Here is a 22,760-nt window from a genome sequence, read left to right as displayed (position 1 = left end):
GTGAATTAGTGTATAAGTCGGTTGCATAGGTACCTTTGTCCCGTGGTCTTGCTATGAACCACTTGTGTTTCAGTTTGCAACATGGAGTATGACAGTGAAATTACAGGGTACGGAGTTTGAATATTCGAATCGCGGCGTGAATGCGACGAGCAAGTACTCTACGCACACAAGTATCGCTTGTTTGCAGTAGTGTTCTTACCCCAGAATGCTTCCTTGTAGTTTTCTGTACATTTTGTGATATGGAGTCATTTATTTTTTGTTTATTTTATAAAACCAACAGCGGTTTACAAATAAAATTAACAAACATTTTATAACAACGTAGTATGGTCTAAATTAAGTTCGTAGGTTATATAGTTGACAATTGTTAAAGGAAAAGCAGAAAAAATAAACAAATCATCAATACAAGTCATAATACTATAGTCTTTAGAATTAGAATAGGCGACGGTCACCGTTTCCAATCAGGTGGGTCGTTAGCTTGTATTGCAAAAAAAAAATATATTCGTACAGATAGCGGAGTTCATACTGGACCGGTCGATAGTGCTCGACGAGGAGAAGCAGTACGAGCTGTCGCTGCGCATAGAGCCGCGGTGCTCGCGCGGCTCCATCGCCGGGCCCGGCGTGCTCGGCGTGGCGGAGCTGGGCGGCGCGGTCGGCGCGGGCGGCGCGGGCGGCGCGGGCGGCGCGGGCGGCGCGGCGCCGGGCGCGGAGGCGGCGCCGGCGGCGAGCGCGGGCAGCGCGGCCGCGTCCTAGCGCCGGCGCCGCGCCTCGCTCGCCTCCCTGGCGCCGCTCCGCCAGGACCGGGCCTAGGGGGCGCGGGGCGTCCACACCACCACGAGCGCCGGCTCCTCTGCAGTTCGCTTGTGAAGTTCCATGGACAGCGGCGCGGCGCCGGACGATCGCACATGTTTACGATCACAGTGAGCACATATTTACTTATTTATTTTTGGAATTACAATCTCCCTTTCCGACTTTACAGCATATTAGTAGACAACCTGAGACACGTGATTATAAATCCACACAGCTCCTTTTAACGTTTCCAACAATTGAATTTTTATGAAATGAAGATTTGCATTTCAACAACGTGAAGTAGTACTCGTTGTTGCAATTTGATAGAAATTTAATATAAATTTTATTAAATATGTAATAAACTAAATTATACCAGAGCGGAACATTTCCTCTCCTGTGTTTGTTCCCATTGCAAGTAACTACTAGTTCTGTTGTAAGGACGAAATCAATGAATCCAACAAGCCACTAAATATAGAGGTATCTTCCTTTATTCGTACTAAAAATCTCATGTTGTATTCGAAAAATATAAAAATATATTACTTGTTCACGTATCAATTGAACTTATTCATCAAAGTCTTGCTAATTTTATAATCAAATCAGACGATCAAGAAAATAAATAAAATTTAACATAATACTCGTTTAATACCTAAAATCACGCCCTTTAATTATATTAATACGTTAATAAATATATAAAAAAAAAATTAAAATGTTACATTTAATATTCTAATTAGAATGTAATGTATAGATAATAAATTGTTGAATAAAGCAAGACGAGCTGCCTCGGAAACTCTATTTTTGTATAAATCTTCATCGTCAATTAGTTAATAATGTACTAAATCATTGGAACATATCACTTAATGCATCCACTGTGGACGGTAATGTACTATCCTAACTTCTCTACGTAGGCCTATCTTGACAAGTTGTCTGAATATATTAATGATAGAATTATTAGAACCATGAATTATTTAGTAATCTCCAAATAGAATGAAATATTTAAATCTGTTATAGACACTTCTAATTTGGGTTTAGCCATTGGTACATAGAACGATATATGTGTTTAGGTTAGGTAAGTTGGATAATTTTATGAGCTTATGACATGAACATGTATCAATTGTACAGTGCAGTTATAAATTTTTTAATGATTATATTTCAAATTAGTGTGCAAGTGGTTGTTACCTGTTACTAAATGGTTGTTGATGTCATTTCGACTGCTTTTATACAAATATCTTTATATTTCCCCTATTACATGTTAGTGTAATAAGATTAGATCGGTAGGTATCCCAAGGAGGTGTTCTAGGACCCGTTCTATTTCATGCGATAGTCGCGTAGTTAAGTTTACTTATGCAACGCTATAGTCATGTTATGTCTGAGATATTTAATAACCCACTTATTCCTAAACACGTCCTTCTACAAATCTATAATATTTTAATTATTACACTAATATGTCACTATCTATCAAATAGGGAATTTAATTCAAATGAAAGAGACAGAACAGTTAAATAAGCTAAAATAGGTTGTATGACGGGTTTGACGTTTTTATGAATAAGGGGGTGAATAAATATCTCATAGATTTAGAGCATCGCAATACGCCATGCGTGGAAATGAACGAATTTAATTTACCTATATAGCTAACGACTGAATAGTTAAATGTGGACAAATGTTTGCTGGCGATAATGTCTCCTCTTGAGTTATCGAGGACGGTCTGTGTCCACGAAACGTCTGATGTAACCAAACGTGATGTCAAGTGAGAATATTGTATCGTTCGTAAGTCTTTTCTACGTCCTTTTCTATGTCATTTAATGTTAGTGTTACAATGTGTCAGTATTTATTTGGATGTATTAGGGAAAGTGAGGAAGTATGTCTAAAATTATTATGTAGCAATTTACATTCCCATCAAAGCAATGTATTTGCTGGTAATAATACCATCAATAGACACCATTGAACATGATTTTGACATCTACCGTTTATCTAGTTTTCAATTATGCAATACTGTTAGTAAATTTTTAAAACAGTCTAACTGTGTTGTAGTTTAATTTAACTGTCTCTTATAAAATGGCTGTTATAGTTAAAGCGTGTTAGAGTAAAGATAAATCTTAATGATTTACCACTTTTGACTTGATATGTGCACAATTTTTAAAAGTATTAATACCTACTTCGAAGGCTGTTGTAAAATCTATGCGAGTGATTTAAGATTTGGAAATTTTTCATAATGTAGGCTAAGGTTCGTTTTGTGTTAAATATTGTCTTCCCTTATTCGTGTACCTTACTGTCTTATTTTTCTATGTAAATTTGTAATTTAGAGTTTAAGATCATATTTTGAAGAGATCTTTTCACGTCGATATTATCATGTGACACTTATGAAAATAAAATTATGACATAACTACGCTTCTATTTTGAAATCTCTTATGAATATCTAATAAGGATTTTTAATGAATTAATTAAAAATTGTGTGTGTTGATAAATTTTCTTCTGAGCTACCTCTTCTTATAAATTCTAAATATATTATAAATTTTAAAATGTTGTTGATGAGTGTTTCGTCATCGTCGTCATCGCATCACATTTAAATATTTTCAAGTCGTCTTTAGTGTTTAAGTATTGGATAAATAAGATTATTCGATCATTGATTAAGATCTATTTTGTGTAAAAACAATAATTACGCATTGTTAGTAATTTAATTGGAATTATTAACTTATTATATTATACATAATACATGAAAACGTACGTTCCATATATTTTTTCTAAATCAAATAATCAATTTTGTGATTTATACTCTTTGTTTAGTAAGTAGTACATGATCCGTGGGAATGTAAAGCTAAATTAAGATACAAATGATTTGATCTGTTTCCTTGAGTATATTTTTCACAAAAAATATTAGAAATATATTTTTTTACTCTACACATTTATAACGATTTGTGCTTAGGAACTTGCTTAATGGCTCATCTTAGTTCAGCAAATTGCGCTCTTTAGTAAAATGTTGGCTTAATTGAAGTTTTTTTTTTTTTCAAAATGAATTTTAGTGAAAAAGCCTAAAGAATATTAGTATTTTTTTTTCTTCTCAAGTATGTTGAAAAATTGATCTTTCTCAGTTCAGTTTATTGAAACTCATTTTGCTAACATTTTAAATCAATATTTTACTAATAGTGTGAAAGTTTTTAGTAAATATTCAGTAGCGTATTAACAGTTTTTTTTTCTAGATGGATAGTTTATTTATAATATAACCAGTATGGATGTAAAGTGCAAATATGAAATGAGGTATGGTGATGTATTTCAGAAATTTATTTATTTATTTATTGTAATTGTTACGTCATACAGCAACTGAATTTTAGTGGTAAAAGGAGTCTTTATCATTTAATATATTAAATTTGAAACATACGATTTCTTAAATTAAGCTCACTGATGTTTAATTGATGAAAATTGAATGGTAGCCCCGTCTGTGTTAACGGTACATACTAGCGGAGCACCAGTGAGCTCCAGTTAGTTCATCCATAAAAATTTTACAAGAATTAACTACGGTGGTTTCCAGGGGAATACACGTAGACACGGGACCCCATTACAAACAATTCCTTTCTCTCTGTAACTGACGTTTATAGATTTTATGAACTATGTATCAACATCTTAAAAAAAGCATAAAAATTCTTAAACTTATATTTTTAAACGAATTTTGGTTAAATTTACCTGTCTTTTTTAATAGATTAATATATAAAAGTAACCTGTGCTTTTAATTGGTTTTTTTTTTCATTTATTTTAACTGACGGCGAGTATTTGTTGTTTTTTGTGGAATGCCTTATTTCATATCTGCACTATGTATACTCATATATATTGAGTTTGAGTTTATCCAATGTCCGTTACGGTTTACAATTAAATAGGTATAATAAAAAAAATTGGTGCACTAAAAGTATAGAATGCTCTAAAGTGCACTTTATAAGTAACTATTAAAAAAAAAATTTATATAGAAATACGATGGGAGTACTTTGCCGAGTAGAATGTAGCAAACATCTGAAGCAGTTATGAACTAGTCATGTGTTATTCCCAATTCTATATGCTGTTAAGTAATTATGTTAAAATATATCTATATAAATAGATTTTAGACATATATATATATATATATATATATATATATATATATATATATATATATATATATATATATATATATATATATATATATATATATATATATATATATATATATATATATTGTTAAAAGCTACATAACATTTTAATATCTTATTTCGTTTAGCACTTTAGAACGTACAAAAAAAATCAAGTGAGATAATTTTAGAAGTTTTGCTCGCTACAAACGGGTATGTTCATGTACCTACTAATAATGATTTAAGTATTATATAGCGATGAGCAGATCAATATGATTGAATGATTTTCAACAATGACGAGAAGGGAAAACAAAGATGGCAGACACAGTTAATGGATACGTAAATATTGTTATGAGTTAACTGGCATTAAATTTGTAGAATAGTATGTGTTGGATAAAAGGAATTATAATTAATTTTGACAATTCATTTTTAAAATATTTTATGATCGCTTACTAATAATAAAAAAGAGCTTAAGACAACCAGATAAATCAGCAACGTGATGATTTGTCTATGGTACAGTACGTTCCGAATTTATTCATTGAAATGGTCGGTCTCAGAGAGTCACAGATATATAAAATATGTTTTTTTATAACGAAGTTCTTAATTTTGCATCTTTTTTTAATTTTTTTTGCAACTTAGAATGGCAAACAAGCTGACGGCCCACCTGATGGAAAGTGGTAACCGTCGCCTATACACATGAGCAGTACCATAACCATAACAGAGTATAGGTACTGTGTTGTCTATGATATTTTTCATGTGTTGCCATTCCCGAGGACTAAGAAGTTACGCCTCTGTACTCTTTAATAACATTATTTTTGTTAGTAACTATTTATCATGAACAATTGGAAATAAAATCAGGTTGTCTGTAAGAGATTGCTTCTAGCGATAAGCCCGCCTTTTGTATATGCACATTCTGTATAAATACTCCTTGTATACATCTCTACTGTGCGCAATAAAGAGTTTATTATTATTATTAATTATTACCTGATCAATTTTTATAATTATGCTTGATCATGCAAACGTATTAATTATTTATAATTTATAAAATAATAATTATAAATATTAGTTTATAACGAACTACCAGAGGGAGACTTTGTACAAAAGTCGATTGCTTGGGTACCTCTGTCCCATTCGTGTTTCAACCGTGAAGCAGTTGTGTTTGCATGACTGTGTTTCGGTTTGAAGGGTGGGATATGGCGTGAATTTACAGGGTACAGAGGAATAACACCTGAGTCCTCAGGAATGGCAACGCATGGGGGGTATCATGGGTGAAACAGTATAGTCTGCTATGTCCATGGTACTGCTCATGTCTATAGGCGACGGTTACCACTTTCCATCAGGTGGGCCGTCAGCTTGTTTGTCATTCTAAATTGCATAAAAAAAAGAACTAACTTATTTAAAATAAACTAAAAATATTTTTGCATTCCTATAATAATATCCGACGAGATATGATAAAAAATATTTTTTTAATGTATCAATTTCTATATAATTGAATGAATACGTGACATATGTAATATATAAATACTAACATTTGTTTTTAAATCTCATTATTTTAATAGCCGCATGAAATAGATACAAAATTAATTTCCCTTCTCGTCCGAAGTATTAACTACTGTAATATTTTATTAACATTTTTCTAATGTGATATTAATATTTATTTCGTTCCTTACAGATATCGTTCTATGAAACTCGTACTATGTACATAACATGCAATGCATGCAAGTGACGTGCTATTTATATACCAGCTATTTCCCGCGGCTTTGCCCGTGGGTATCAGTATGTAAAGTATCCTATGTATTAAGTTAGTACCTAAAACATTTAAAAGTTCGACAACGTACAAGCGACTCCTCAGGTGTTCATGAGCGACGGTAGTCGCTTGCCATCAGATGGACCATCTGCTCGTTTGCCACCCTAACAATAAAAAAAAAAGTTAGGATATAATTCAAACACTTTGAACTTTTCAAATGTGATTATGTAACTAACATATAAACATTCGAATATATAATATTTAAAATTTAGATATTAATTTTTTTATTATAAAATGGATTAATTTTTGATGGATATAAACATACTACGTCGACCCCAAATAGTTGAGATAAAGTCAGAAATACACAACTATATAAACTATATGGGATGAATTTTCGATGCAGCCTAACGGATTCTTTATTTAAATTTTATTGATTTAAAACAAGAATAGTTAATAGTTTAAAGAAAAAAATTAAGTTATATTACCTTATTATTTTCCAAGGCGGGCTTTAGTGAACTCTGTTTTTTTTTTTAAATTAAGTATATTTTGGTATTAGCATATTAAAAAGATATATGCTAATAGAATAGAATAGAATAGAATAGAATAGAAAATCATTTATTCAAATAAACTTACATTGAAGCACTTTTGAATAGTCATTACATTTTTTTTAATCTACCGCTCGTTCGGAAAGCTGTCTCATCACAAGAAGAACGAGCAAGAAACTTGCGTGTTTATATGATAATAGAAAATGTAAATGGTTGAACATTATATTTGAGTATATACAAAATTTTATACATATAATATATACAAATATTTAAAAAATATAATCTATCTATTATATACACACCTTACATCTACGTGCTACAAATATCAAAAACAAGTCCTTAAAAAAATATTTAAAGATGGTAAATTTCTTTGAGATCACTGCCAACTGGGTATTTGAGTATTTGAGATTTTTTTTTTACCAGAGGGAGAGTTTGTACAAATGTCGATTGCTTGGGTACCTCTGTTCCATTCGTGTTTTTACCGTGAAGCAGTTGTGCTTGCATGGCTATGTTTCGGTGTGAAGGGTAGGATATGGCGTGAATTTACTGGGTACAGAGGAATAACATCTGAGTCCTCAGGAATGGCAACGCATGGGGGGTATCATGGGCGAAACAGTATACTCTGTTATGTCCATGGTACTGCTCATGTGTATAGGCGACGGTTACCACTTTCCATCAGGTGGGCCGTCAGCTTGTTTGCTATTCTAAGTTGTATAAAAAAAATTTAGATTATGGTTGAGTATTGTATCTTATCTCAGTGTCGTAAGCAATGACGAATATATTTAATAGAAAGATATCGAAATATTGTTTACATTAAATTTTATTTATTTTTATTGTTACAAGTTTCAGAATATTTAAAACAGACATTATATTTTAATGTAATAATAACCGGTTTAAATTACGTGTAATTAGATCGTAAAAGCTCGACGACTTTCGGAATCGATTCGTGGTTAGTCACGAGGGACTGTGACGCGAGCACGAGCCTCACAGTGGGCCTTTTTACTTTACTACCATACATCTTGGTGCTTTCGCTTTTGACAACTTTTATGCTACAAAATTTATTGTAATATTTAACATTTTTGCATTAAAATATATTTTTGCAAAAAAAAAGGGGGTTTTGCCAGTTTTCTTACTTAATGGTCTGTATCTATTAAGGAGCGAAATGAATGTTAACATTAAGCTATTATAGGTTATATTATATTTATGTACACAATGGTCGTGTGTATATAGGTAGACGAGCTCAATGTGTTACTGTTATTGTTAATGATCTGACCTCATCAATTGTTGTTCTATCCACCAATAAAGTTATCATTATAAGTTTACATATTGTTTTATTTGTTTTTAAAAAAATAATACTAAATACCAGAGGGAGACTTTGTACAAAAGTCGTTTGCTTGGCTACGTTTGTCCCATTCGTGTTTCAACTGTGAAGCAGTTGTGTTTTTTAAATAATGGATGAAAATGGAATGGTAACCCCGCCCGCGCTATCGGTATACACCGACGAGGCACCAGTGGAAGGTGATAGGTGAGAATGAATGTAGGTCGTTGGCCCATCATGATGAATTCGACAAGAATTAAGTGTGATGGTGTCCAAGGAGAACCGCGTGAAGGTCAACCTTAGAGGGTCTATTGCTGGCAATGGGGCTATTAGACTTCATTACTAACAATCCCTTTCCCCTTGAAGCTGTTGTGTTTGCATGGCTGTGTTTCGGTTTGAAGTGTGGAATATGGCTGTGAATTTACAGGGTATAGGGGAATAACACCTGAGTCCTCAGGGATGGCAACGCATGGGGGTATCATGGGCGAAACAGTATACTCTGTTATGTCCATGGTACTGCTCATCTCTATAGGCGACGGTTACCACTTTCCATCAGGTGGGCCGTTAGCTTGTTTGCCATTCTAAGTTGTATCAGAAAAAATAGCATAGGAATCTCTTAAATCATAGTATAATTAAAAATAGTATTCCACACAAAATACTGACTTTGTGGCAAAACAAGTTAGTCTGATTTGAAAACTAAACTATCGAACCGATTTTCATAAAATGTTTATGCGACCAATCTTTAAGTATATTCTTTCAGATAAAAAGAGAATTTCCCAAATAAATTTACAGCTGACGGAATTATGAGTTGACAAACATAAAAAAAAAATACAACCGATTTAATTACCTTCTTGTTTTTTAAGTCGGTTGTAGTTGGTTAACATTAATACTTGAGTAAAATTATTAATCGAATCAACTTAGTAGTCGGAAAACATTAACACTTGAATGAAATTTTTAGTCGAATGAAATTAGTAGTCGAATAATCCTAATGAATTGTTAAGTCGAATAAGTGGATTAGTAAAGTCGCACATCGCTAATGCAAATGTAAATAGTTTCAGTAAGTATAATGCATTTGTTGTAGATTCATACGTTCATAGTAACTGTTTGCAATTTGCATACGCAAGGACGTTCTAGCGATAAATTTTGTCATACCATGATACATACAAGCAAATATGTATAAGAGGAATGGTCTGACGAATTCTCTATTATTAAGGAAACGTGTCATAATTGTTGCTTTATATAAAAACTAGTTTTTACCCGCGACTTCGTCCGGGTAACAATATGTTTACTGACCAGGATAAAAAGTAGCCCATGCTCTTTTCTATCTCATATAGCATGTGTATATTAAATTTAATAGTAATCGGTTAAGTAGGTAAAGCGTTAAGAGGTAACAAATTATATGTAAATAAACTCACTTTCACATTTGTAATAGGTATAAAAAATATAATTTTGAATGTAAAAATTTGCACTTATGGTTTGTTTTAATAGAAATTAATGAAAATTTAGACAAACAAATGATTTGACCTCACCATCGACAGTCTGTTGATGTCCAATTAATTGGTTAAATTGTGCCTATTGTACATTTATAATCCCCCCCCTCCTGACGTAATTCGTACGTCAGGGGGGGGGGAGGATTGTTAGTAATGCGGGCTACCAGTTCCATTGGGGGAAAAGGGATTGTTAGTAATGGGGTCTAATAGGCCCATTACTAGCAATATACCCTCTCAGGTCGACCTCCACGCGGTTCCCCCTGGAAACCATCATGTTTAATTCTTGTCGAATTCATCATGGTGGGCCAACTAACCTGCATTCATTCTCACCTATTACCTTCCACTGGTGCCTCGTCGGTGCATACCGATGGACGTATTGTTATAGCTATCTGTTTGCCTTACATAAATAAATACATTACATAAATAAATAAGTAAATAAATAAATTGTAAGTTGTATAATAAGAGGGCGTGGGATGGGCAGCAGCGTCCCTCTTAAAATATCACCAAAGGCGGTTGCCAATCCGCGTGTCAAACGTGGCAACTACTGGCAAAACTCCAAATTGAGAGGCTTGTGTTCAGCAGTGGACAGTTAAGGGCTGATATCATGATTATAATGAAGAGACTTTTGTAGACAAGGACCCGGGTTCGATTACTGGTCAAGCCAATTTAGAAAAAGAACTTTTCTAAATCGGCTCAAGTCTGGTTGGTATTCTGGGTTATTTATGATCTGGTTTCTCCTAATACAAGGTATCCTTGATCCATGCAGCTTGAATAAGCGACGAATGTTGGCACTGGGTTACTGCTTATTATTGCAAAAATAAACTTTATTTTTTTATTTTAAAATATATTTTTAGCATACAATTAAATTATTCAGACATCAATTCCGTTCGCAGTCTTCTCTGTTTCTTCGAGTTCCTTAAGTAAGGGCGCACTACCACACATGCGGACATTCTTCGTGTAGGCGATCACGGCCACACACAGACCTGAGATGACCAGCCACAGACCACCGATGTAGAAGGTCATATCCCAAGAGCCTGTCAGGTCGTAGAGCATGCCTGGAATGAGAACGGATGTTTATTTTTTTATGAGACTTACACTGACAGGTAAGCTGACAGATTAATTGATGTAAATTGGTAATTATTAATAATGAGAGACGGCTTTTTTTATGCAGAAAAGTTTGTCAAACTGCGACGTCTCCATGATCTTTTGTGCTAATTTCTACCAATGATAGGAATTTTAAGATGTTTTTTGTAGCAATGTTTTTTTATCTTCACAGGATATACAGTGTGTTTTCCAAACGAGATATATCGTTTATGTATGAGTGGGCTCTAGTCACACATTAATTGTTGTGGCGTTTCTTTCTCACTGTGACAAAATCTGCAAACACTTTTTGGGTATAAACCTAGTTGGGCCATGCGTTTGTTTAGTTTGCAGTGTATAGTGTTAATATACACATATTATTTTTACTCAAAAGAATTTTTTTTTTACAACGCAGATGGCAAACGCGCATGCGGCTCACCTGATGGTAAGTGACTATCGCCTCCCACGATCACCCATAACACCAGCGGCATTGCAGGTGTGCTGACGGCCTTTTAAAAAGGAATATATTTCTTTCTCTTTTCTTGATGGTTATGTTGTCGTATCGGTTCGGAAATACTGCTGCTGGAAGTTGATTCCAAAGAATGGTTGTGCGTGGAAGAAAGTGCCTTGAAAAACGCACGTTGGAAGACCGCCACTCGTCCAGATGATTGGGATGAAACTTTAGTTTATGGCGGGTTGTACGGTGGTGAAAATCAGCAGCAGGTATCAATCCAAACAATTCCTCAGAACACTCCCCATGATAAATTCGGTAGAAGATGCACAAAGATGCAACATCTCTGCGCAATTTCAGTGGGTCAAGTCGGACAGTAAGACGTTGACTATCAATAATTCGAGCCGCCCGACTTTGAATGCGGTCTAACGGAAGGAGTTGATACTGTGGCGCTCCTGCCCATAGGTTATAATTTACAATTAATGTGACCTATAAGCTAAAAGATTACTTGATTGAAAGTGGTAACTGTCACCTATTGACATGAAACTCCATGAAGAGCACAGAATACGCTGTGATGTCCGTAATACCTCTTATGAGTTGTTATTCCTAAGGCCTAATATTATAAAATGTTTAAGACAGACAGATATACTTTCATAAGAAGGATTTTAATTAATATCATTTCAACTGATTTGTAAAACCATTGCTACTTTAGCTCGCTTATTCTACTTTTTTGTACGCAATTCATCTCCGGTGTTAATGAATTCATATAACATTTATAGTAAATGTTGTGTAAAGTCAATCCGACTTGAGGCGATGAGGTTGGCAGAAACGTATATTTCTAATGACTTGATTGATTCTCAAAAGAGTTATAACTGATTATGTTAACAAATAAAAATTATCTTATATACCAAATGCAAATATAGGAAATTAAGATAAAAAATGGCAGAGCGACACATTAACCTAGTATGTACAGTGCTGAATTAACAATTATTAAAGTTCTTAATAAACAAACAATTTCCTTATTGCACTTCAAGCAAAAACATAGATATGACTATATAGTACATTACGTGAAATAGTTTTTATAAGGCCTTGTCATGCGAATTGGAAAAAGCCGTAATGCAAGTCGTTTTAAATTACCTATCGTGTTACAATGCAGCTGTTATCAATAGTCCACGATTAACAGGGGGAAAGGGATTGTTAGCAATGGAGTTTGACAGTCCCATTGCTAGCATAATGCCTTATTAGGTCGACTTCCACGTGGTTCCCCTGAAAACCATCGTGAACAATTCTTGTTGAATTCGTCATGATGGGCTAACTGACCTACTTCATCCTCACCTATCATCCTTCACTGGTGCCCCGCCGGTGTATACCGATAACGCGGGTGGGGTTACCATTCCATTATCATCCATTAAAAAAAAATAGTCCACGATTGACAGTAACATTTATTTTTATATTGTTGACAAGTGTTCTACATTTTTGATATAATTGTTTTTTTTTTTATATAATTTAATTATTTTTAAGAATTTTAATGAACCATTTAATTATCATTTATTCCTTTTAAGTTTGTTTTTTTTGTTTTTTGCATGCCTAATTATGGCGAAATATGAGAACTTATACTTATTGTTAACATCTATACACTTACCATGTTTCTTGTAAATAAATAAATAATAAATAAATTAACAAATTACCTCCAATTGGCGGTCCAACCAAATGTCCGATGCCTTGACTGAGTAATATCAGCCCATACGCGATGGTGAAATGGTCTATAGGAATTAGCTCCATCAGTATAGCAGGAGTGTAGGAGTAGGAGCTGGCGAAGGAGAGGCCAAATATGGTGGATATAACAGCCAGGGCCCAATAATTGGTGATGAATAAAGGGTAAGCGGCAACGGACAATCCGCATATAGTGAGACATACGGCGTATGTCTTGATCACGTGGACCCAGGGTTGGTCTCCCGCCCATCCAAGTCCAACCTGTTAATATAATAAAACATTATTAAACCATATTTTTTTTAATGCGTGATGATGGAATAGTAGCCCCGCCTGCATTATCGGTATACACTGGCGGGGTACCAGTGAGAGATGATAGGTGAGGATGAAAAGACAGGTCAGTCAGCCCATTCTGATGAATACACTTGGAGTTCAGCACAATGGTTTCCAGGGGGGACCATGTGGAGGTCGACCTGGTTGGGTATATTGCTAACAATGGGGCTCTTAGTCTCCATTATTAACAATCCCTCCCCTCTATTAAACCATATTAGGTAACGGCTCGGTAGGCGGCTCAGGACCGTTCCTTATGACAATCTATAGGTAAGGCTTATGTTCAGCAGTGGACAGATAACGGCTGATGATGATGATGATGATTAGGTAATTATCACAACAATTAAATATATTATTTTAAAAACAAAACTTACAATACCAATACTACTGGCAATTCCGATGATGCTAATCATCATAGCACCACCCTCTGTCCCTCGCGCGGTCATGTAAGACTTCAGGAAGAAATAAGGCACAATGAACCATACTGAGAGTATCAAGGAGGACAAGTTGAACATGAGGAAGTGGAACTCTGTGAACATCCGGAAGTCAAAGGTGGCTTTTGTAGTCTCCCAGAGACGGTGATACCATTTCTGTAAATAGTGGAATTAATTTAGGTTCTATTAAAATATCTTCATCTAACTTAGTAACAAATGTGTAGGTAGGCATATCTTGACAAACAAATTGTCATGATAGCAAGATATGAGTAAGTTTCTGTATGAGAAATTATATTATTAGAGTAATTAAATAAATTTAACCTTGTATTGTTTGATTTTGTTGAATAATACAAAATATGTACCTACCGATATCCCATTCGTGTTTCAACCGTGAAGCAGTTGTGTTTGCATAGCTGTTTTTCGGTTTAAAGGGTGGGATATGGCGTGAATTTACTGGGTACAGAGGAATAACACCTGAGTCCTCAGGAATGGCAACGTATGGGGGGTATAATGGATGAAACAGTATACTCTGTTATGTCCATGGTACTGCTCATGTCTATAGGCGACGGTTACCACTTTCCATCAGGTGGGCTGTCAGCTTGTTTGGCATTCTAAGTTGTATAAAAAAAAAATTAATTAGTTTGTTATTTATAAAATGGTAGTATAAGACAATATGGGAACAAACAAATCATTCAGAGGAAGACTTTGTACAAAAGTTGTTTGCTTAGGTATCTCTGCTCTATTGATGTTTCTACCATGAAGTAGTTGTGTTTGCATGGCTGTGTTTTAGTTTGAAAAGTGAGATATGCCAATGAATTTACAGAGTATAGAGGCATAACATCTTCAAGAATGGCAAACAGTATACTCTGTTATGTCCATGGTACTGCTCATGTCTATAGGTGACGGTTACCACTTTCAATCAGATGGGCCATCAGCTTGTTCATCATTCTAAGTTGCATTAAAAAAGGTAAAAATACACACCATTTCATCATCAGATTCTGAACCAATCGACCACATGGAATTTCTATAAATATCGGGCAAAGACGATGTTTTTAATTTATACCTAGGAATATTCATCATCGCTCCACGGTACATAATAGTGTTTCTATATAAAGGCATATCTTTTAGGTAGTGGTGGTCAGTTGAAATCTGCCTCGCAAACCAATTTGTCATGTGAGCAGTTTTGTTGTCTCTATTCGATGTGTGTTGAGATTTTTCTTTAGATTTAACGTTTTGACTTTGTTTTTCAATAGCACTATTTTTAGTAATATCATTGGGTTTTGCAGTTTCGTCATCAGTCTTATTTTCCTGTGCGTTGGTTTCTGTCTTACTTTTGTTTTCACTTTCATGTTTCGGCACTTTTATTTTTATTTGTACGGGCACCTTTGGTTCATTAGACGTCTCCTCTGTAGAAGTTTCTGCATTGATATTTATTTCTGATCTTCTTCGTGTCAATATATCTGGATAATTTTGTAGTATAATATTGTATAGTTGTTTGTTTGCCATTAAATTTTCTATTACTTCTGGTGGAACCTGAAAAGATAATGAATTATATATGTAAGTATAAAATAAATATTTTAAAAAGAAATGTGTCGTTGTCATACATGTCACAATAAATATACCTTTTCTTTTCCTTGTACAAAAGTTGGCAAGTGAATAGCAGAGTGCATTCTTCTGTATATAGGTTCAGCGTTAAGTTGGGTAGTAGTTTCTAATTTTTCTGCTTCAGCAATGGTTTCCGCTAAAGTTGCCAAAATATATTCTGGACTCTTACCACTAGACAGTAAGGTTTTTAGTTCCTCGGCATCTAAATAAACTGATTCTCCGCCAAGAGACTTGGATGAAACAGATCCGGCACTTGACGATCTTCTGGATTTAGATAAGCTGCGTTCTCTTTTCTGTTTGATCTCAAGCCATTCCGGGTTTCGCATTACTGCCCCGCAAACACACATATTAAGCAAGGTTCCTGCCAATAATACAATGGTGTTTCTCCAATCATAAATCTCAAGGAAATATTGCGTCATAGGCGAGTAAATTAATGTTCCGAAGCCAATGCCGCACGAAGCTAAAGAGACGGCAAGATTCCTTTTTTTATCGAACCAAAATGCTACTGCTACTACAGCTGTCACATACAATATACCCATGGCAAGTCCGCTTATAAAACCGAAGGTTAAACATAACATTTCAACTGAATTACTTATGGCAGCCAGTAAGAATCCAATTGTGGACATAAATCCAGCAATCATGGTCATTATTCTACATCCGTATCTGTCTACTAAGGCACTCATTATTGGTCCCGCTAATAGTGGTGTAGCGATGAAAAGGCTGCCAATTAAAGATGTCTTTGATTGTGTCGTCTCGAAGAATTGTGTGAACTCTTCATGTAGTAAGCCAAATGAAAATGCTAAACCATCAGCGCAAGCTGATACAAGGAAAGCTGAAGCCACTACAACCCATCCCCACCCACCGTCTGGTATTGGTGGGGATTTCTCAACATCAGAATCATCAGAACAAATACTGTCCTTATCATCTAAACCTTCGAACTTCACTTTCTCTACAGGCGGAGAATCACTCACTTTAGTATAGTGCGCTACTATTTCTTTTGATTCTGATTTAAGCGAGTTAATTTTGTTCATGTCTCCCGTGTTCTCATTATGTGAATATTCTCTAGCTGAGGTAACTTCGGTTAAACTTTTTTCCTCGGACATCTTAATTATTGTTTAATATGACTAGACTATGATTCATCACTGTCACGGTTGATATTATCTGAAACAATAAAGAATAAATTTAAATACAGGTTGTCTGTAAGAGATTGCTTCTAGCGATAAGCCCGCCTTTTGTATATGCACATTCTGTATAGATACTCCTTGTATACATCTCTATTGTGCGCAATAAAGAGTTTATTATTATTATTATTACATATATGTACATATCTACACATCAGTTTATCTAAGAGGTAACAAAAAAGCAGAGTCACTTACAAAATTTATCTTAAATATGTAAGAGATAGTAAGGATTCGTGTAATAAGTACACGTGAGTTCTCTCTATATTTTATGCAGTATGTGTTAAAATATTGTATGATTGATTAAACACTCAATATCTGGATCTATTCGATTAACAATGGCGTCTTGTTTATGTATTTCGTCGGTTCATTCAACCGTTTCGGCACGGATTGCGTAATACATACGTACTTTGATGTTAAACACAGAAATCCTAGTAAAGTACTTGTATGAGTATAGTTTTTTTTTAATGGAGGATAATAGAATTATAATTCCTCTTGCGGTATTGGTATACGCTGGTGGGGCACCAGTGAGGGATGATAGGTGAGGATGTAGCGGGTCAGTTGGCCCGTCGTGACGAATTCAATAATAAATCAATCATTATGTTTTCAGGGGGGAAACGCGTGAAAGTCTACCTGATATGGTATTTTGATAGCAATGGGGTTACTAATCGCCATTAGGAACAATCCCGGGCGAAAAGGTATTGTTAGCAATGGAGTTTGACAGCCCCATTGCTAGCAATATGCCTTATTTGGTCGACCTCCACGTGGTTCCCCCTGGAAACCACCGTGAACAATTCTTGCTGAATTCGTTACGATGGGCTAACTGGCCTACTTCATCCTCATCTATCATCTCTCACTGGTGCCTCCTTTAATTGTGCATAGAATTATCATGTACTATTGGTTAAAAGGTGTGATTTCAGTCTTCTCTTGAAGAAAGTAATAAAACTTCACTGAAGTCGTTTTTTATCTCGTGGGACACAATGTTTAATTATACATATAGATATAAAAATACATTTATCAGTTACTGACTCACTAAGTTCATCGCGTCATCTCAAACATGACCTACGAACTGTGAATAATATGACTCGTAGCTTAATATAGGTTAGTATTAATTTTCAGAGAGACTCCTCATAATGATAGATTCCTGGAGGAATTAAAGAATGGGAACTCCTACCAACGCAGTTGAAACTTTAAAGTGAAGTGCAAAAAGTTTAAATTATAAAAACACATCGTAAACATTTCGTAAGTGCTTATATACATATATACCTACCTATATATATATATATATATATATATATATATATATATATATATATATATATATATATATATATATATATATATATATATATATATATATATTTTGTACAGTTATAATCGTTCGTTGGGAATGAATGGTCCATTCTTTACTGAGATCACACGTCATAAACTGGCCATATTACGGGTTTGACAAATGATTCTTGAGAAAACTCGAATTTGAATAGGTACGGTTTCATTGTAGTTTGATATTTTTGACGGAAGCTTTGTATATCTATACAATGGGTTTAATTAAATTTCTGTATATGCGATCAACTGTACCCATGCGAAGCCAGGATGTCTCGCTAGTTTATAATAAATTTGACTACATTGTTTCTATAAAATATCGACGAAACAATCAGGTCATCTCTGCCATGTTATTTTAAATATATTTTATATGTATAATGCTTAATGATAATCGCCAATTATCTGATAAACATTGATAATAATCAGCAAAATGTATCTAATGATATGGATTATCAAATAACTAAACGTTCGTAACTCTTTCAAGCGATTATTATATTATTACATAATAATAATAATAATAATTAGTTTATTCATCTCCATAAGTTACATTATATGTCAGATTATTTATTTTATTAAAAAAAAAAAAAAAACTAGTCAGACATAGGGCGCGCAATCTGACCAAAGTATTAGAAGTATTTCAAATAAATCGCATCTCTGTATTTACTTTATACAAAATAAAAATATCCTAATTTGTGGGATATCTGGAGCCTTAATTAAGTCGTAATCTGTATCTTAAACACCAGCGGATCTACCATGAAATGAAATTCCGAATTTTCGGACTCAATTTCGTGTTTTTGTTTATACCAAAATCGGACCAATAAATGGAGTTTAACATTTCGTTCGTCATACATCCTATCATAAAAGTCCAAAACATTTTTAATATTTCCAAACGGCATGTATTATGTAATTTTAACATCAAATTTGTGTTTCGTTTGGCACCGAAATTTCGGAAAACATTTCATGGTAAGCCCTTCAATCAAGTAGTGATAACTCAAAGTAAAAGGTATATGCGTGGAGTTAAAACAAATATGGTTTAATATTAATATAAAGGATTGCAAGGATGCCATTGCTATGTTTGGTAGGCAGGTACAACTGCAGTTAGGCTTTGATGATGTTTTAAGAGGGACGCTGCTGCCCATTCTTCAACCATTACATTCCCTTAGTCGTCTCTTATCACCCCCATGGGGGGAAGGGATTATTAGTAGTGTGGTCAAATAGCCCCATTACTAGCAATATACTCTGTCGGGTCGACCTCCACGTGGTTCCCCTTGGAAACCATCGTGTCTAATTCTAGTTGAATTCGTCAGGATGGACTAACTGACCTGCTTTCATCCTCACCAGTCATCTATCATTGGTGCCTTGCCAGTGAATACCGATAGAGCAGACGGGGTTACCATACCGTTATCACCCATTAAAAATAAAAAAATATCACCCCCATAGGAAGGGAAGGGGTTTAATATGATTTAATATCATTATTGTGCTGTCCTCCTGGTATGGTAGGTAGATGTAGGAAATAATAAACAATATCACAATGCGACTCGCACGACCAGCCGCCCGAACGTCACCCAGAGGAGTGGTCTGGAGCGGGAGACTTGCAGTCTAAGCTTTAATGAGTACATCACAATCATCATCGTCATTTTAACCATTATCCGTTCACTGCTGATGATTTAATATAATAACATTTTTTTAGATGGGTAAAAATGGTATGGTTAACCCCGCCTGCGCTAACGGGATACGCTGGCGGAGCACCAGTGAAGGGTGATAGATGAGAATGAAAACGGGCCAGTTAGCCCATCATGATGAATTCATCAGGAATTAACCATGATAGTTTCCAGGGGGAACCGCGAGGAGGTCGACCTGGTTGGGTATATTGCTAGCAATGGGATTCTCAGTCTCCATTACTAACAATCCCTTTCCCCCCATATAATAACATTTAATTAAAGGTTTCATGCCCATGCATGCACGTTCTGGAATCGAGGCCTACGTAGATTATATTAAAAGTATACTCAAACTCAGCCGATTTCAAAAAGTCGGAAGAAGCGTGACAGATGTCAATCAAGGACATATATAACTACTAATAAAATACAAACAGACACCGTGCAATATGCTGTTAAGATTATCAAGACATGTGCTGTCACTTATCACGTTCTATTGCGTCACAGAATAAATAAAATGGGAGTAGGTAGCATAAGTAATTAAATTTTTTAAGTAAGCATAAGTAATATGGATAGCGGAGGGAGGGGGGAATATGAAATGTTAAAAATGAGGCCCATTGTTAGCAATACAGTTTGTCAGGTCGACCTCCTCGCGGTTCCCCCTAGAAAATATTGTGTTCTATTCCAAGTGAATTCATCACGATAGGCTAATTGATCTGCAGTTCCATTGTCACTTATCATCCCTCACTGATGCCCTTCCGTTAGCGCATGCGGGGTTATCATCCATTAACAGGCCAGTTAGCCCATTATGATAAATTCATCTGGAATTAACCATGATAGTTTCCAGTGGGCACCGCAAGGAGGTCGACTTAGTTGGATATATTGCTAGCAATGGGATTCTCAGTCTCCATTACTAACAATCCCTTTCTCCCCACTACATACATTGCTAAACCAGTATGCAAAGTGTTCATTTTACGATTACATCATTACCGTCGTTTGTGCACTTTGTCACTTCGTCTAAACAGGGTAATGGATTCGAATTTCATGCGGATCATTTTTAGTCGATGTAGCTTGTGCAGTTTGTGAATGTTCGCATTTCTATTTGCTATACAAGTACATATATATATGTATTTACATTGAATTGTGTTAAAAAAAAACCGACTTTAATTGTTACAAATCCAGTTGTTTTGATTTAAAAACTAAACTACTAAACGGATTTTATGAAAACTTTTTTTTTATACAACTTAGAATGGCAAACAAGCTGACGGCCCACCTGATGGATAGTGGTAACCGTCGCCTATAGACATGAGCAGTACCATGGATATAGCAGAGTATACTGTTTCGCCCATGATACCCCCCATGCGTTGCTATATCATATAGCATGACATAGCTATGACTACTAAATAACTGATTCTTTTCAACCAACTTCAAAAAGAAGTAGGTCATCAATTTGATTGTATCTTTTTCGTTTGTTACCTCTACCTCATAACTTCGTTAGTTGTAAACCAATCTGAAAATTTTTTTTTCATCCGAAAAGATACACGTACAGATTGGATCGATAGAAATTTTATCAAAATCGGTACAGCACTTTAATTTTTAGTTTTGTCAGAATTGAAATTATTAGTAACGTGTACTACCAATCCCATTGTTAACAAATATACCTTGTCAGGTCGACCTCCACCTGGAAACTATCGTGCTGAATTCGAGTCGTATTCATCACGATGGGCTAACCGACCTACCTTTTCATCCTCATCTATCATCCCTCACTGATACCCCGTCACCTGTACACTGTCAGTGCAGGCGAGGCTACCATACCATTATCATCCATTAAAAAAAAAAAAACTTAATAACACGTGACTTAAGAAAACTAACCTGATTATTTCATAAAAATCCGTCAACCGTAACGCAGTCCACATAACACTCACAGTGCACTCTAATTTGATAAATAAATAAAATAATTACGGAGCGCGCGTCATACTGTACACGAGTTTGAATACCGACTATCTACATTCGACAATGGCGCCGGTTTACGTTTAGCCGTTTTTAATGTCTGCTACACACTGCTAGCAGAGAAATTTTCGATTGGGATTTAATAGCAAATGATTTCGTTTAGAGTTATTTAGTTAACTGTTTTTTTTTTCTTCTTTAGTGGCATTCACCCCGATATTAGTGTATTTGCCAAAAACAAAAGACGGTGTTTTTCGTCACCTGTCATCCATATTCTTTTTTTTTAACTGATAGTAATCTTTCCGCGTCTAGGGAAAGTAGATAAAGTTTTGTTTGAGAAATCAGTTCAAGGTACGATAGGACTGATATACCTGAAGAAGGTAAAGCCCTTAGTAGGGCATCAGTGACAAACGAGGATGAAGACAAATTGTAAAGAATTCAATAAGAATTAATCGCGCACGATGGTTTCCAGCAGAAACCGCGTGGACGTCGACCTATTAGAGTATGTTGCTTGCAATGAGACCCATAGTGTGCATTACTAATTATCCCTACCCCCATCAGTTGGGGGGAAAGGGATTGTTAGTAATGTCCTCATTGCTAGCAATATACCCTATCAGGCTGACCTCCACGTGGTTTCCCCTAGAAACCATTGTGATTAAGTCTTGCTGATTTCGTCACAATGGGCTAACTGACCTGCTTTCATCCTCCCCTCTTCATTTCTCACTGGTGTCCCGCCGGAGTATATCGATAGCGCAGGCGGGGTTACCATTCCATTTTCACCCATACAAAAAAAACCCATCAGTCAGTTTAAATAATATTATTATACATAGTATAACTAAAACTATAATGTTTTTTATAGCTCAAAGGTTTTTTTAGCGGTGAACGCGCAAGCTTGTGTCTTAGCTGGGATAAACTGGACTAAGTTTTGTCGTCCCCAATCGGAGACTCTAGTTAACGTTCTGTCAAGAAGTCCATGGTAGGGCAATTTCGATAGAAGACCCCGATGCCAGACCCGGTCAAAAGTCTTTGTAATATCAAGACGGATAGCGAGCGCCTCACCTTGATCTTCA

The 22,760-nt window shown here is 35.2% G+C and overlaps 2 protein-coding genes across 2 annotated transcripts in view; one reads left to right on the top strand and one right to left on the bottom strand.

The window, feature by feature from the left end:
- The window catches only part of LOC113510762 (ras-specific guanine nucleotide-releasing factor 2-like), a 45,809-nt gene extending 40,941 nt beyond the window's left edge, over window positions 1-4,868 (top strand). Inside the window, 1 exon segment of the mRNA XM_052902522.1 lies at window positions 508-4,868. Within this exon segment, the coding sequence (XP_052758482.1) occupies window positions 508-750 (243 nt within the window). The 3' untranslated portion in view covers window positions 751-4,868.
- Window positions 4,869-10,800: 5,932 nt separating this feature from the next.
- LOC113510696 (monocarboxylate transporter 14-like) lies at window positions 10,801-21,770 on the bottom strand. Its single transcript, XM_026894199.3, has 6 exons — window positions 21,616-21,770; window positions 15,605-16,748; window positions 14,964-15,515; window positions 13,923-14,138; window positions 13,197-13,482; window positions 10,801-11,032 (listed from the first exon to the last, which is right to left on the bottom strand). The coding sequence occupies exons 2-6, from the start codon at window positions 16,688-16,690 to the stop codon at window positions 10,848-10,850; spliced, it is 2,325 nt and encodes a 774-aa protein (XP_026750000.2). The 5' UTR covers window positions 16,691-16,748; window positions 21,616-21,770; the 3' UTR covers window positions 10,801-10,847.
- Between the last annotated feature and the right edge of the window lie 990 nt (window positions 21,771-22,760).

This window comes from Galleria mellonella, unplaced genomic scaffold, assembly GCF_026898425.1.
Source record: "Galleria mellonella isolate WM207_F2 unplaced genomic scaffold, CSIRO_AGI_GalMel_v1 utg905, whole genome shotgun sequence".
In the NCBI taxonomy this organism is placed as follows: Eukaryota; Metazoa; Arthropoda; class Insecta; order Lepidoptera; family Pyralidae; genus Galleria; species Galleria mellonella.
This window is presented reverse-complemented; position numbering and strand designations above follow the sequence as displayed.